Source organism: Bos mutus, chromosome 24 (assembly GCF_027580195.1).
Source record: "Bos mutus isolate GX-2022 chromosome 24, NWIPB_WYAK_1.1, whole genome shotgun sequence".
Classification (NCBI taxonomy): domain Eukaryota; kingdom Metazoa; phylum Chordata; class Mammalia; order Artiodactyla; family Bovidae; genus Bos; species Bos mutus.
This window is the reverse complement of record NC_091640.1, coordinates 30,039,854-30,054,099: the sequence shown is the minus strand read 5'-3', so window position 1 is coordinate 30,054,099 and position 14,246 is coordinate 30,039,854. Positions and strand designations below refer to the sequence as shown.

General features: G+C 41.7%; 2 protein-coding genes across 3 annotated transcripts in view; both read right to left on the bottom strand.

Annotated features, from left to right (window-relative positions):
• The window catches only part of AQP4 (aquaporin 4), a 60,205-nt gene extending 57,562 nt beyond the window's left edge, over positions 1-2,643 (bottom strand). The window contains exon 1 of the mRNA XM_070361559.1: positions 2,508-2,643. The gene's annotated coding sequence lies outside the window, so the exon portion shown is untranslated. The remainder of the gene's footprint in view (positions 1-2,507) is intronic.
• A 1,484-nt stretch (positions 2,644-4,127) lies between these two features.
• CHST9 (carbohydrate sulfotransferase 9) overlaps positions 4,128-14,246 on the bottom strand; it is a 279,670-nt gene continuing 269,551 nt past the window's right edge. For both annotated transcript variants that reach the window (XM_070361557.1, XM_070361558.1), the window contains one exon: positions 4,128-5,229. In XM_070361557.1, the coding sequence (XP_070217658.1) occupies positions 4,141-5,229 (1,089 nt within the window). In that variant the 3' untranslated portion in view covers positions 4,128-4,140. The remainder of the gene's footprint in view (positions 5,230-14,246) is intronic.

The window sequence follows — 14,246 nt, the reverse complement described above, 5'->3', positions numbered from 1 at the left end:
CTACCATTAAATGCCTTGGTCAACCATTCTTCAAATATCAGAACACTTTGGGGATGTTAGCCAGGGGCAAAAATTTCTGCTTCACCATATTCTATAAGACCTAGAGTTTTAAAGATGCCCCAAGGGGCCAGATGAGCATTCAGAGTGGGGAGATGTTTACCGTAACCCAGCCTATTAATTCCAACTTCTAGTAATTCAGCAAGCGATCTTTTCAAAGAGAAGTCTAGTATTCAGAAATTCTCTGTGTCTGCTTATAAATTCCCTGCAGCTAAACACTAATACACAGTGTTTGGGAGATAACACCTTTTTGAAGAATAATTATTCCTGAAAAAGTATAAGTCTTTTTTTGCACTCTGTAATTATAAATGATGTACAACTAGTTCTTGAATTGCTGGATACTTATAGACTGTGAAGTTCAATAACAAGTTGAGTGTCAGAGTGTTGGGTGTCCTGTGTGTACATCTCCATTGAAGTTGGTGGCAGTTTCTGGGCACAGTCACATCAATAATGCCCATCCATAGGTAGTTTCGGAGAAGGCAATGGCACCCCACTCCAGTACTCTTGCCTGGAAAATCCCATGGATGGAGGAACCTGGTAGGCTGTAGTCCATGGGGTCACTAAGAGTCGGACACGACTGAGCGACTTCCCTTTCACTTTTCACTTTCATGCATTGGAGAAGGAAATGGCAACCCACTCGTGTTCTTGCCTGGAGAATCCCAGGGACGGGGGAGCCCGGTGGGCTTCCGTCTATGGGGTCACACAGAGTCGGACACGACTGAAGCGACTTAGCAGCAGCATAGGTAGTTTACCAGGTTAAATAACTGTGATTCTGGGTGTAATTGCCCACTTGTTACCCTAAGAGTAATTCCAGACAGGAGAATAACAGAGTGAAGGGGCCTGTGTTACTGCTGCCTATAAAAATAAATAAGATCCTTAGGGTTTAATTAGAGGACTAACAATTACACCTAAAGCATGCTAATGTTCGCATGGGAACATTGGACATCTGGAAGATGAGTCCAGATTTGGTCACTTGCCTGTAGGAAACTACATCCAAGAAATGGTGAGTGTCCAATGCAGCAGCGATGCTCACATTTGGCATTTTTACACAGGCAGATATGACAAAGGTGAACATAAGCTGGTCTGAGAGATACAGCAATTCAGGGGAGATAAATGGGACTGCAAGGAGATCCAACCAGTCCATTCTGAAGGAGATCAGCCCTGGGATTTCTTTGGAAGGAATGATGCTAAAGCTGAAACTCCAGTACTTTGGCCACCTCATGTGAAGAGTTGATCATTGGAAAAGACCCTGATGCTGGGAGGGACTGGGGGCAGGAGGAGAAGGGGACGACAGAGGATGAGATGGCTGGATGGCATCACTGACTCGATGGACGTGAGTCTGAGTGAACTCCAGGAGTTGGTGATGGACAGGGAGGCCTGGCGTGCTGCGATTCATGGGGTCGCAAAGAGTCGGACTCAACTGAGCAACTAACACGCACACAAACACAAATGGGAAGTGTATTTAAAATCCCAGGATTATGGCAGCTTCTTTGACCCTAACACAAAAAGATGTCATTTAGAAGGAAGAACAGGTACATAAAAATGTTCTTCCTTCATAATAACACACATGGCCCCAGGAACTCAACCACACAAGATGCCAGCTGGCATCAGAGAGTCCACTGAAGAAAAGAATGTCTACGGGGCCTCTAATGGTTACAGAGGCTCTATAGAAAGGGCCAGGAAAGGAACTTTTACAGCATAACAGCTTTTTTTTTTTGGCCATACCTCTTGGCGTGGGGGATCCAGCTCCCCAATCAGGCATTGAACCCACGTCCCCTGCAGTGGAAGCGTGGAGTCCTACGCACTGGACTACCAGGGAATTCTCAGAAGAGCTTTGATACAGAGCACTGTGTATCATTTTCTTCCTTTCACCCCTCTGCTCTACCACCAATGCCAAACAATCATATATATATATATATATATATGTATATATATATATATACACACATAAATGATTGTGCATATATATATGATTGCATATGTATATTATATGATTGTGTGTATATACACAGAGTATATTCCATAGTTTCAAGTGCATTAGAGATGCTAATAAGAGACAGGATCCTCATTTCCACCTTCTTTCCAAGTTATGAACAGAAAGGTTTTTTGTTCTTTATATGGTTTCAAGAGTAACTTTGAGAAAACTGCCTCTCCCCTTTATATCAAACCCATGTAAAACAAGTTTTGTGTAGTTTAGGCATAAAATGTTAGGCTTCTTGGCATATTTTCTATTCTTTCGCTCTTTTCCTCCATAAAAAGCTAAGCTCAATGTCTCTAAGTGACTGGGAATCCTCTCTACACGGTATAGCAAAATCTAAATGATACCATTTAGATGACTCGAGTAAAACTCCTCAAAGACAGAGAGCACAGCTTAAGTGCATGGTTTAGAGGCAAGAGTAAATGGAGTGGAAAAGTAGTAAAAGTTGGGTTTTAGAAGGTTTAGTACTTACGATCTGGCGGCCCATTGCAGTTCCCCTCTCCTCAGGAGACAGATGGAATGGGACACGCGAGTGTTAAGAGGGAATCAATTCATGAAAACTCAGCCATGAAATGGAAAGTCAAAATGAAATAAGCATGAGTGTAGCTATGTTGGTCTATTAATATTCAAATATTAATACCTCCTTTTCTTTGAGAGACATTGCTCAATATTTACTGACAAGAAAGATAGTTGGAGGAGAGGAATGTATTCAAGAAAAGTGTTTAAACAGGGTTTGAATGTGTGGTTTGCTTAACTCTGTGTAATTGTCGGCCAATTAGATTTCCCATCCAAGTGCATCTACCACTTCAGGGTCTCTTGGAAAAAAATTTCCAAAATGCATTACAGCTTTTCATAGGGGTGACACACAGTCTTATTTTCCTAAGACTCTGACTATTTGAATACAATAGTATTTGATTCTGTTAGAGAATAAACATGAAAAATATTTTGTTTATGCATAAGCCTATTAAAAAAACGTTTCTAGGGGCTCTCCTGTTTATTCTGTAGAATGTAATCTATCTTTGAAGTGGTATATTAGTTTTTAAAAAATCATTCCCAAGCTGAATAATTAGACAAAAGCTATTCTTAGAGTACATTCCCATCTAAAGCTATGCACATGATGCTTTGATTCAAGTAATATTCTTATAAAACTTTGTTATTGTTTGAGGTCTATATTCAGAGTGGCAACTTTTGTTTTTGATGCTATTCTTATAAAACTTTATTATCATTTGAGATCTATATTCAGAGTGGCAACTTTTGTTTTTGATGATTATTCCATCCTGAAACAATTTCCCTTCTGCCCAATTAAACCAGAATAAGGAGCACATTTGTATCTGATGAAGGTTAAACTTCTCCATCTCGGGCTTCAAAAGGGAAGACCTTTAGTGATGCCATTCATTTTGTCTCTGCAAAAGGGCTCAAAAGAAAACAGAATCAGTTCCCTTAAGTTTTTCTGGAAGAGGAAGGTTGCTTTTGTTGCTTTGATCTTAGCATGTTGTGCATTTTTTATTGGCTGTCGAATATAAAAAGCCATCGCCTCATCTGGTTTTTCTGCTATATTCTCATATTGTAAATCACATAATGCCTTCCAATTTAAGTAAAACATTCTGGTCCAAAATGCCATTTCAGAATTGATTTATCATTACAGTTGATGGAAACATTTCCAGGGGTGTAAGAAAACTATCCAACGTTTGATTCATATGCCACAGACTGCTAAAAATATCTCCATGCGCTTTAGACAACAGATTCCAGGATGGAGACATACACTCATGCTATTTTCGATCGTTTTTCCTACCCTTGAAAGAGGCAGTTGTAGCTTATGTAGCAGCTGGCTGGGTTATTGCTTCTGTAATATAATCCATAATGCAAAAGCAGCTCTTTTCCAAACATTCTAGAGTAACTGAAGTTGTTTACATGTCTCTGTTAGGTAATTTTCCTATAACTTTGTGCCAATTGGTTTCATACTATTTGGTAAAAATCTTCATTCAGTCAAGACAACTGCACTTAGTTAAATTTTTTTCATAGAGAGAATTATAGGAAAGTTACAGCTAGCTGATTTGAGGCCATCGGCATAAAGTCAATACAGAGTTTTAGAAAAAGAAAGCAGACTACAAAAATGGAGTTGTATAATTAAACATCAAATAGTCCAAGTAATAAAAGTCATAGATTAACTGTCTCTCAGTTCTAGTCAGATCCTTTAAATACTGTCCCACCACCTGAGCGTTGGTTCTTTTATCAGAAGAGTGCCTGTCTTTAAAGTTGGGAAATTTCAGTTCTTTTGGAGCTCCGATCAGCTGTAAAAAGTCATTGGCGTCTTCTTCCAAAGTTTCAAATTTCCCTACAAAATCGTAGTGGATCAAACAGGGATAGCAGAGTTTGCTGACCTTTTCCCAGTGAATGTCCATTCCTACTGGACGATGCGAGTCCAGCAAATAATGGATGAACTCTCTGAACTTGACTCCAGATCCATTATTTAATGCTTCTTCACAGGCATTCGGCCGATATTTCTTTATAATTGCCTTTCCAAATACTGGATGGTAATAACTATTGGGGTGTTCAAATTTGTCCCTAAATGCTGACACTAATCTTTCCATGGGATCACGAACAAACACAGCTTTGGTGTAGGTGTTTAAACGACTATAAATCCCCTTTAAGTCAAAGCTGTCTAGCTTTTTCAAGTGCTTCCCGTAGTGAACAGCATCATGGGAGATGTTGTACGCAGAGGGGGCCAAGCCGTTGAGCACCATCAGAATTCTCTTCCAGTTGGAGCAGCCAGCCTTGGGTACTTCACAATACAAGATCTTGTGTTTATCCTCTACGTAGATCCTGGAGACCATGTGAAAAACGTGGGACTGAGGACGACTCACCCCACCATATTTCTTGCAAAATTCCTGAAGGAAAGACCTACGTTTTTCTTGAGTTGCATCAATTCTCTTCCATTTGCTGTCTGTGACTAAGCTTTTATTTAAAGGCTGAATGTCTACCGACCAATTCGTTTCGCTGAACTTCCTGAAGAGGATCTTTGTCCCTTGCTGTTTTTCAATCAACTGAATTGTTGGTGACCCTGGGTTCCTGCTCAAAGCTGGAGCCTCTCCTTGGGAGTGGTTGGTCTCCGTGAAGACCCTAGTAGGGCTCTTGGAGTTGAGTAGATTTGCCAGTTTATCCTTGGGATCCTTGAGCATGTGGGACTTGGGGTTCTGTTAAAATAGAGAATGAGAAATGTTGAAAGAACATTCACAAATATGGGTATATTGATAAGGAGCTTAACATAATTGTTTTAAAATGCTATCCAGGGGGTCACATTTCATGTAAGCTGCCAGAACAGTTTAGCAAAGCATGAAGAATATATGGTTCATAAGCTTCTTAATAGAAAATGTAACAAGGAAAAATGGTATCCGGGCATCGCTTTGAACCAAAGCTTCATATTGTACAGTATATTTATTTGGGTTTTTATTATGTTATTCATTTAATATTCATGTGGTGTATTACTTTAATAGATTTTCTCATGCACAATTATCTGTATATTATTGGGATAAAACTATTAGTTGTTTAGAATGTATTTATTTGGCTGTGACAGGTTTCAGTTGCAGCATGGAGGACCTTGTTCCATCATGCAGGCTCAGTAGATGCGGCATGGACTTAGTCTCCCCATGGCATGTGAGATATTAGTTCCCTGACTGGGGATTGAACCTGCATCCTCTGCACTGCACGGTGAATGCTTAACCACTGGATCACCAGGGAAGTCCTCAAACTACTGGTTATTGATTTGAATCTATGGTCACAGTAAGTTTGTTATTATTTTTGTACCATCTTTGTATTTGTGGCTGTCAATTATATAATCTTGTGCATGTATGAGTCTTAAGTCACTTCTGTTGTGTCCAACTCTTTGTGAACCTAAGGACTGTAGCCCACCAGGCTCCTCTGTCCATGGGATTCTTCAGGCTAGAATACTGGAGTGGGTTGCCATTTACTCCTCCAGGGGATCTTGCTGACTAAGGGATCAAACCTGCATCTCTTTGTGTCTCCTGCATTGCAGACGGATTCTTTACTGCTGAGCCACCAGAGAAACCCTCATACAATCTTACAAAATGCAGAAAAAGTATACACAAGATAGAAAGGAAAAAGCCCTGAATTTTCTATCTTAACTTTGCCTGTAATGCAATAAAATATAACTCCATCATTTTGTAGGTCAATGATTCTTGAGCTATTGAAGTGTGTGACCTTCAAGCATTGACTTAGTGCATCTGAATGTAGATACAAAATGTAGCTGCATTTGGATTGAGATTTTTGTTATTTTTTGGGGGGGACATTCTATAATGTGCAGAATATAGCAAGGCCAATTAAAAAAGTCTAACGGCCACTTCAGTTTTCCAGGCACTTGCAAAAACTGATATATAATTTTTTCCCTTTGGAAAATGTTTTATTTTTCTAAAATTCATTTATCACAATAATTTCATAGTATCATACAGTTCCATTCATGTATGAGACCTTCCCTCTTTCCTAAGTGAAGAAAGACTAGGGAATCCAGAAATGTCTACTCGATGTCCTGTGATACAAAACTGTATCAAAAGTAGGATGAGAATTTAGTTCTTTTGGTGGGATGGTTCAGCCCACTTACCATCTGTTCTTCATCTGAATATATCCTTCCTACAACTCTCAGAAGTGACTTGATAAAAGAAGTCTTGGGAGACAGGGTTTACAAGGTGGCTTCCTCTGATAGTGACACAAATTTTAAGAACCTTGACTTTTACCCTGGGTAAACTACAGAGGCTTTGGAGAGTTCTGAGCAAAGAAGTAACATGATCTCACTTGGACTAGAAAAGGATGGCTGAGGAGACTGAACTGAAGCTATACACGTGGGGTTGTCAGCAGGGTATTAGAAAGATGAATGAAAAAAATGATGTGTTGGGGGACTAAAGCATGGGACTACCAGCCTAGGGGGAGGAGGGAGTGGCGGGGAAAGTTTCCTAGCAGACTTGTGTATATATACCTAGAGGGAGACAGCTACTGATATAGATGGATTTAGCATTTTGTTCTCAGGGTCGAGAACAGTCTATAGTCTCTAGTAATTATTTGTTACATGGAGGAAGGAAATGTATGACTTGGCAGATTAGGTCTTCAAGGATGATTAGGAATTTTCCAGCAAATGGAGCAAAAGAGCAGAGGAATGAAGCACTGTATATGGGAGCCACCTCCAGGCATCACAGTCCTTCCATTGGCTGAGCTTCAAGGAGATATGCTTCTTTCTGGTGGAAGAAGGTTGACTGAGTAAGCCCTGACCACCATACACCAACTTATGGAACTCCATAAATCAGTTGCCAAGACCCACCACACCACTGAGCCAACTATGTGGAGTTTCAACTCTAAAAGCATTTGTCTGCCATCTTCTCAGAGACTGCCAGGGTGACATGAAAGCTTTGAGTCCCTCTTTACCCTGATCAACAACTTGTAGTCCACAAAGTTTTCACTATAACATAAAAGTTGACTTGAGGTTTTGAAATGGAGCACGACCCCATGGTCCTTGCCTCCCATGTCCTCTGCTGGCCTTTTGTCTGTGGAAAAAATTTTTGCCAACAAGTAAGTTTAATCAGGGAAGTAAGAACATGAAGAAGGAAAAGAAAACAGTCAAAGGTGACCAAGCAATAATAGTTTAGTCAGTAAGCAAAGCCAAGGACTTTTAGATCCTCCTCAAGGGCTACCCAGGCAGCCTGGGTTCGACCCCTGATATGGGAACTAAAAGTATTGTTTGGGCTTCCCTGATAGCACAGTTGGTAAAGAATCCTTCTGCAATGCAGGAGACCCTGGTTCGATTCCTGGGTCAGGAAGATCTGCTGGAGAAGGGATAGGGTACCCACTCCAGTATTCTTGGGTTTCCCTTGTGGCTCAGCTAGTAAAGAATCCGCCTGCAATGCGGGAGACCTGGGTTTGATCCTTGGGTTGGGAAGATGCCCTGGAGAAGGGAAAGGCTACCCACTCCAGTATTCTGGCCTGGAGGATTCCATGGACTGTACAGTCCTTGGGGTTGCAAAGAGTTGGACACGACTGAGCGACTTTCACTTTCAAGGGCTACAGATAATATTCTGAGCCATAACCTGTGAGCTGTCTTATAGATACTGAAACCCCCAGTTTCAGTAGGGTTTCACTGAAGTGAAGAAGTCAACCACATGATGACCAGACTGCAGCCATGATGTAAGCTGCCACAATTCTGAGAACTGGCCTCAAGGAATTGGAAACAACCTGACCCTGGAACTGAAGATTAACTGTACCTAAAACAATCAAGATGACGCTAGTCAGACCATTGATGACCAGTTTCAAGATGACTGTCAAAGCTGACTATGCTGTTTCTGCATATATTCCCCCCATCTATAAAAGTTCTTGCCACCTGATTGTCTTGGAGGGGGGCGGTCGACCTTTGGACAGACACCTGCCCACCCCCCAGTCCCTGTTCCCAGCATCCAAAATAAAGCAAACTTTCCTTTCCATCAGCCTGGCCTCTTTAATGGCATTTGAGTATCGAGCAGTCAGTCCCCACTTTTGGTAACAGTCTGAAAGATCACAGGGTCATTCACAGTGGCACGGGAAGTACTGAGCATAGCCCTGAGATCAAACTGCCGCTACATTTCTGCTACTACTGCTTCAACTCCAACGATAAGCAATAATCGCTCTTATTATTGTTTTACTATTCATCATTGTTGTAATAGTATTTCATCCCAGTGACCTAGTGAATTTCAAGGCTCCCCAGTTGTCCATTATTATCCAGGCTGTAATTTGTGTGTCTACAGATGGCCCAATTAATTCTCTCCCTGCCCCATTAACAAAAACAAAAATGAAATCAGCCCTCTGATCGCCCTCTGGACCTTCTGCTTGTGGTCATCAGATTTCCCTTTATTCTTCAGGGACTTCTGGAATGTTTGCTTTCCATGACTTTTTCTGATGACTCTTGCACTTTTTCAAGTAGATGAAACTTCACTTCTTTATGCCACTTGTCTCTCAGGCCAGAAGATGGGGAGCTGTTTGCTTGTCCTTTCTTGTAGCTTCCAGGACAGCCCCCAGCCTGCCCTCCTGCTTCTGGGAAGCACCTGGGTCCTGCTCCACCCCCTTTTCCTCTCCCTATCTGGTCACCTGCTTTTTCCACTGACCTTTCCACTTCGTGCACTGAAGACTTCAGCTCCAGGCTCAGACTCTGCTTCTTCATCCCCACTTTGTCATCATGTGTAGTGACTCCGACACCCAATAAACTCTCTGCTCCTTGACCATCTCGCCTTTCACAGAAGCGTCTCCACTTTACATGGACCTTGCTATTGCCAGAGTCTGCACCACCTCCATCACGTCTCTGACCCCTGGCATCTAACCATCCAGTTAGTTCATCAGGGCTTCCAGTTCTGCAATTCTATGACCACTTATCACTATCTTATTCAAGCTCTTAGCAGCCAGCACGCCTAGTGACTCTCAGAAGTCATCTCTGTAGGGAGGTGTTCCTTGTACACCTTGTTTAATTTGTGTTCCTCTCTGAGATTTTCTCTCACTGAACCCTGCTTATTTTTCTCATACTACTTATCATGATATGAAATGATTTTACTTACTCCTATGCTATTTCCACCCCATCCATCTCTCTTGCCCTAGAATATGACTGCAGAAGTCTCATCTTTCTTGTTCTTTGTTGGATCACTGGTATCTAGCATGTTACCTGATGCATAGATGACCAATAAATAATTGTTGAATGAGTAAATGTGATTATAATTTAACAATGGGCTTCTAAGGAGTCATTTTTTGACCTTGTTGAAGAAAACCAGAGCTAATCAGAAGATCAAGGTTAACTTAGATAAATAATTGATTGATTCTTGTTAAGGGGCCGAAAATCTGTATTCAAACAAATCTTTGGCAGAAGAGAAAACAAATAAAAGAGGCACAAGGAGAGCTGCTCATGCTAAAGTAGGTGTGGAGGTGGGACCCTTACCGGCCTGCCAGATCAGATTGGTTCAAAGTCACTCAGTACTGCCTGGGAACTCCTGGCGGCTGGCCAGCCATCTGGACTCCCAGGCCTCACTGTGACGCCCTGAAACAGAATCTGGGGAGGGGGCTCTTGATTCTAATTTACTCTACATACAGGTGTGCTTTCCTGCTAAGTCGCTTCAGTCATTTCCAACTCTGTGTGACTCTATGGATCGTAGCCTGCCAGTCTCCTATCTCCATGGGATTCTCCAGGCAAGCATACTAGAGTGGGTTGCCACGCCCTCCTCCAGGGGATCTTTCCAACCTAGGGATCGAACCCTTGTCTCTTACAGTCTTCAGAAGACTACTGGTTCTTTACCAGTACTGCCACCTGAGAAGCCCAACACAAGCAATAATGGCAGTTGGGGTCCACTGTACTGGAGCATAGCAGTGGAAGGTGAGAAAAAAAAGAGTTCATCTCATACCATTCAGGAGAGAGAGATTCCCAAATATGCCGAATGCGAGTATTTCAGTAAGCAGAGGTAAATGCTTTACTGTAGGCAGGGTGTCATGTCGGCCCTAACACGGACCAGTTGAAATACCCTTCACAGATACCCACTTCCCTTTGCTGGAGGTCCGTATTTCTCCAGACACTTTCCAATCACCAGTATGGCTGGGGAGATGACTGCACAAGGGAAAATTTCAGTGCTCATATTGACTTCAGTCTCCTACTGGTTTACTGAGTATCAATCTGTTTCCTTAGCTCTGATCAAATCAAGGTATGAACAAAGGTTTCACTCCAGGCACCCCATGAGGCTTCTGGGTGAATGGACATGAGACCCTCTCCCAGCAACGCCTCATTTCACTATCACTCACCTTTATAAAAACAATTACTAGGATCTTGTGACATCCCTCCTCTCCCCTCCCACCCCTGTCCTGCCTCACTCTACTTCCCTTTAAGTCATAGCAAAGACTGAGGGGTTTGGACCACTAACAGAAAGGTTAATAGTATTTTTTTTTTTTTTTTTGGCTGTGCTGGGTCTTCACTGTGGTTTGCAGGCTTAGTTTCCCTGCAGCAATTGGAATTCGAATTGCCCAACCAGAGACTGAACCTGAGTACCCTGCATTGGAAGGTGGATTCTTAACCACTGGACCACGAGGAAGTCCCAAGGTTAATGGAATTTTAAATTGGAGGCTTAAACCAATGAATTTCCATCATGATGGTGATAATAACAACAGTAACAGTAATAATGAGAGGAAACTTACATTCCCATTTTCCTTCAGGGCACTTGGTTCAGACTGTCCCTAAAGCAAATGCATATAAAGTCAAACTTATCCTGTTCCTCCCCAAATTAGCTCCTCCTGCACTATCTTCTATTTCTGAAACGGTTCTAGTACATTCTGGTCCCCACTGACAGAATCTGAGAGATGCTTTGACAATCAGAAAGTAAATTGGTTAATTTACATCTCATAAAGTCTTTCAAAAAAACTTTTCTTTTGTACTTATTATTTCTTAATTGGAGATATTCTTTAGTAGCCTCCTAATTGGTTTTCCTGAAAATTACTGCCAAATTAGTCTTCTTAAAATATTTTATTTTTCATCCCTTAAAATCTGGAACTGGTTCAACTACAGATATGGGGTAGGAAATGGCAACCCACTCTAGTATTCTTGTTTGGGAAATCTCATGGACAGAGGAGCCTGGTGGGCTACAGTCCATGGGGTTGCAAAAGAATCATACATGACTGAGGGACTGAGCACACACCAACATATAAATAAAAGTCTTATTTCCTTAGTTGGCATTGGCAGCCTGTCACCACTGGATCTCTGCTCACTTAGTGGTCTGCTCCTTTCCTGATGTGTTCTGTCCTTTACTTGTTTCTAGCAGTCTCTCAGCATCCCCTATCCATGCTCTCCCCCTTTATTGGGACTTTCTGAATCTCCTAAGCTGAAAGTCCCACTTTCCTCATTAAAACCACCCAGGTCTCTAGAGAGGGATTCCACTCTCTTTGAAACAACTTCAGCACTTAGTCTGTACCACCTGTAAGGAAAATAACTTTATTCCAGCCTACACTGAGATTTGATCGTCTCACTGGAGAAACTCTTTTCAGACACAGCTAAATTGTAAACTCTGACATAAAGCTAGGGTTTTTCAAGTGTGCCTTTAAAGAGTGGATATTACTGTAAAATTAGCTGAAAGACATGTAACCACAGATGAAAAAAAGAGTATTAAAAGAAGTGGAACAAAAATTGTGGAATATACGTGAACTCTGCAGTAAATGTGAAAGCCTCACTCTCCTTAATTTTTAAGGTCTACTCTACCTCTATGAAGTCTTCTCTGATCTCCAACATTTAAATTAATTGCTCTTCCTCTTTCCCTCTCAAAGTCATGGAACCCCTACTATACATCAGGCACTGTGCTAGATGACAGTGATGCAGTGGTGGAGAAGACAAATGTGGTCCTTGACCCTGTGGAGCTGATATCCTTATAGGAAAAAAAAATCAGATAATTACACACTTAATTAATATATTGCCACAGTGGCAAAGGCTCCAGCAGGAAGCTGTCGGAGGCTGGGAGAGCAGAAATGTGAGTGCAGGGTACTAAGATAAGTCTGCTCAGTCTGCGAGTCGGGTCCTCTGTTTAGCACTTTTTGTTTCTTGCCTGGAGAATCCCAGGGACGGGGGAGCCTGGTGGCTGCCGTCTATGGGGTCGCACAGAGTCGGACACGACTGAAGCGACTTAGCAGCAGCACCAGCAGCCGTTGGTTGTTATAGTTGGTTATTTAGGTGACTAGCTTTCCAATTTATTTAAGTTTATTAAAGGTCAGAGTACAGTCTAATTTTTTTACCTCTCCTTTCTGTTTGCACCCATTCCCACTAGTGCCTTTTTATTTTAGATTTTTCATATTACATTTTCTAAGTCACTTTCCTGAATATATGGACATTCTATTATGTGATTGAACTGCTTTTTTAAAAATTTATTTTTAATTGGAGGATAATTGCTTTACAATATTGTGTTGGTTTCTGCCATATAACAACGTGAATCAGCCATAGGAACTACTTTTGCCTTACTTTGTCCTTTTAAAATTTATTTTATATTGGAGTATAGTTGATTAACAATGCTGTGATAGTTCCCGGTGCTCAGCAGAGCAACTCAGCCATACATATACATGTATCCCTTCTCCCCCAAACTCCCCTCTCATCCAGGCTTCCACATAAAATTATACAGAGTACATTCTTATAAATCTGTATTATTGCCATAAGTATCTGGAATAGTATTTTGCATAAACATATGTTTTGATTCAATGGAAGCAAAAGCAATATCATTCCTGTACTTTCCGTTTTTCAGGCAACTAACTTACATTGGCTTTATGCTGTCATGAGTCTCAGTTCTGCAATACTTTATCTGCTATTGTGAGGCTGATGGAAACTATGTGCTCAAGGATTTTGAGCATTCATTTGATACACATTGAACTTCTGCTGTATGTTGTTCTTGGCATTGTAGAAATGGATGAAGGAGATAAAATTTATAGTCCTGTGAGGAAGCCAAAGTTTAACTGGGTTGATTAAAAAAAGCAGCTTGTGAAAAAGTTGTGACAATTGCCATAATGAAAGGATGCATAGGGTATTTGGGGAACAAAGAAAATAGTACTTAATTTTTCTCAAGAGCTGTTTTGTGGGGCAAATCTCACAGAGGAGGTGGATGCCTGAGAGTCTAGGAGGATGACTGGGAAGCTGACAGGTGGACCAGCCAGGATGGGAAGGTACCATCAGGGGGACTCTTGGGGGACCAGATTCAGATAGGAGGAGAGGCAAGCGGGTTGGAGTCATCCCAGGAAGGCCTTGGGCCCATATAGAATCTAGACTTTGCCATGTAGGTGACAGGGATTTTTGAAGGCAGGGACTTAGAATGAGTATTCTGTAAACAGCAGCGGCAAGAAGGCATGCCTGGAGAAAGGGGATCGTCTAGAAGACAACTGAGACTGTCCATCAGGAATTCTTAGGAGAATTCAAACAATGGGGTCAAAATGAAGAAGAAGGAATTATTTGGGGCCAATTTAGGAAACTGATCAGACTGGGAGAGTGGCGGTAAAGGAAGTAGAGAGAATGGATTCCCATCTCCCAGAGAGAGGACACAGAAGCAGAGGGTTATGGGAGGCTGGGGTGTGGGTGTGGTGGGTACTTCAACTATCTTCAAGTTCAGGCCTCTGGAGTTGGAGGTGCCTTGGGAAATCTGTCAGTATCGGGACTCCAAAGCTGGGTGTACAGATTCGGGAAGTGTTG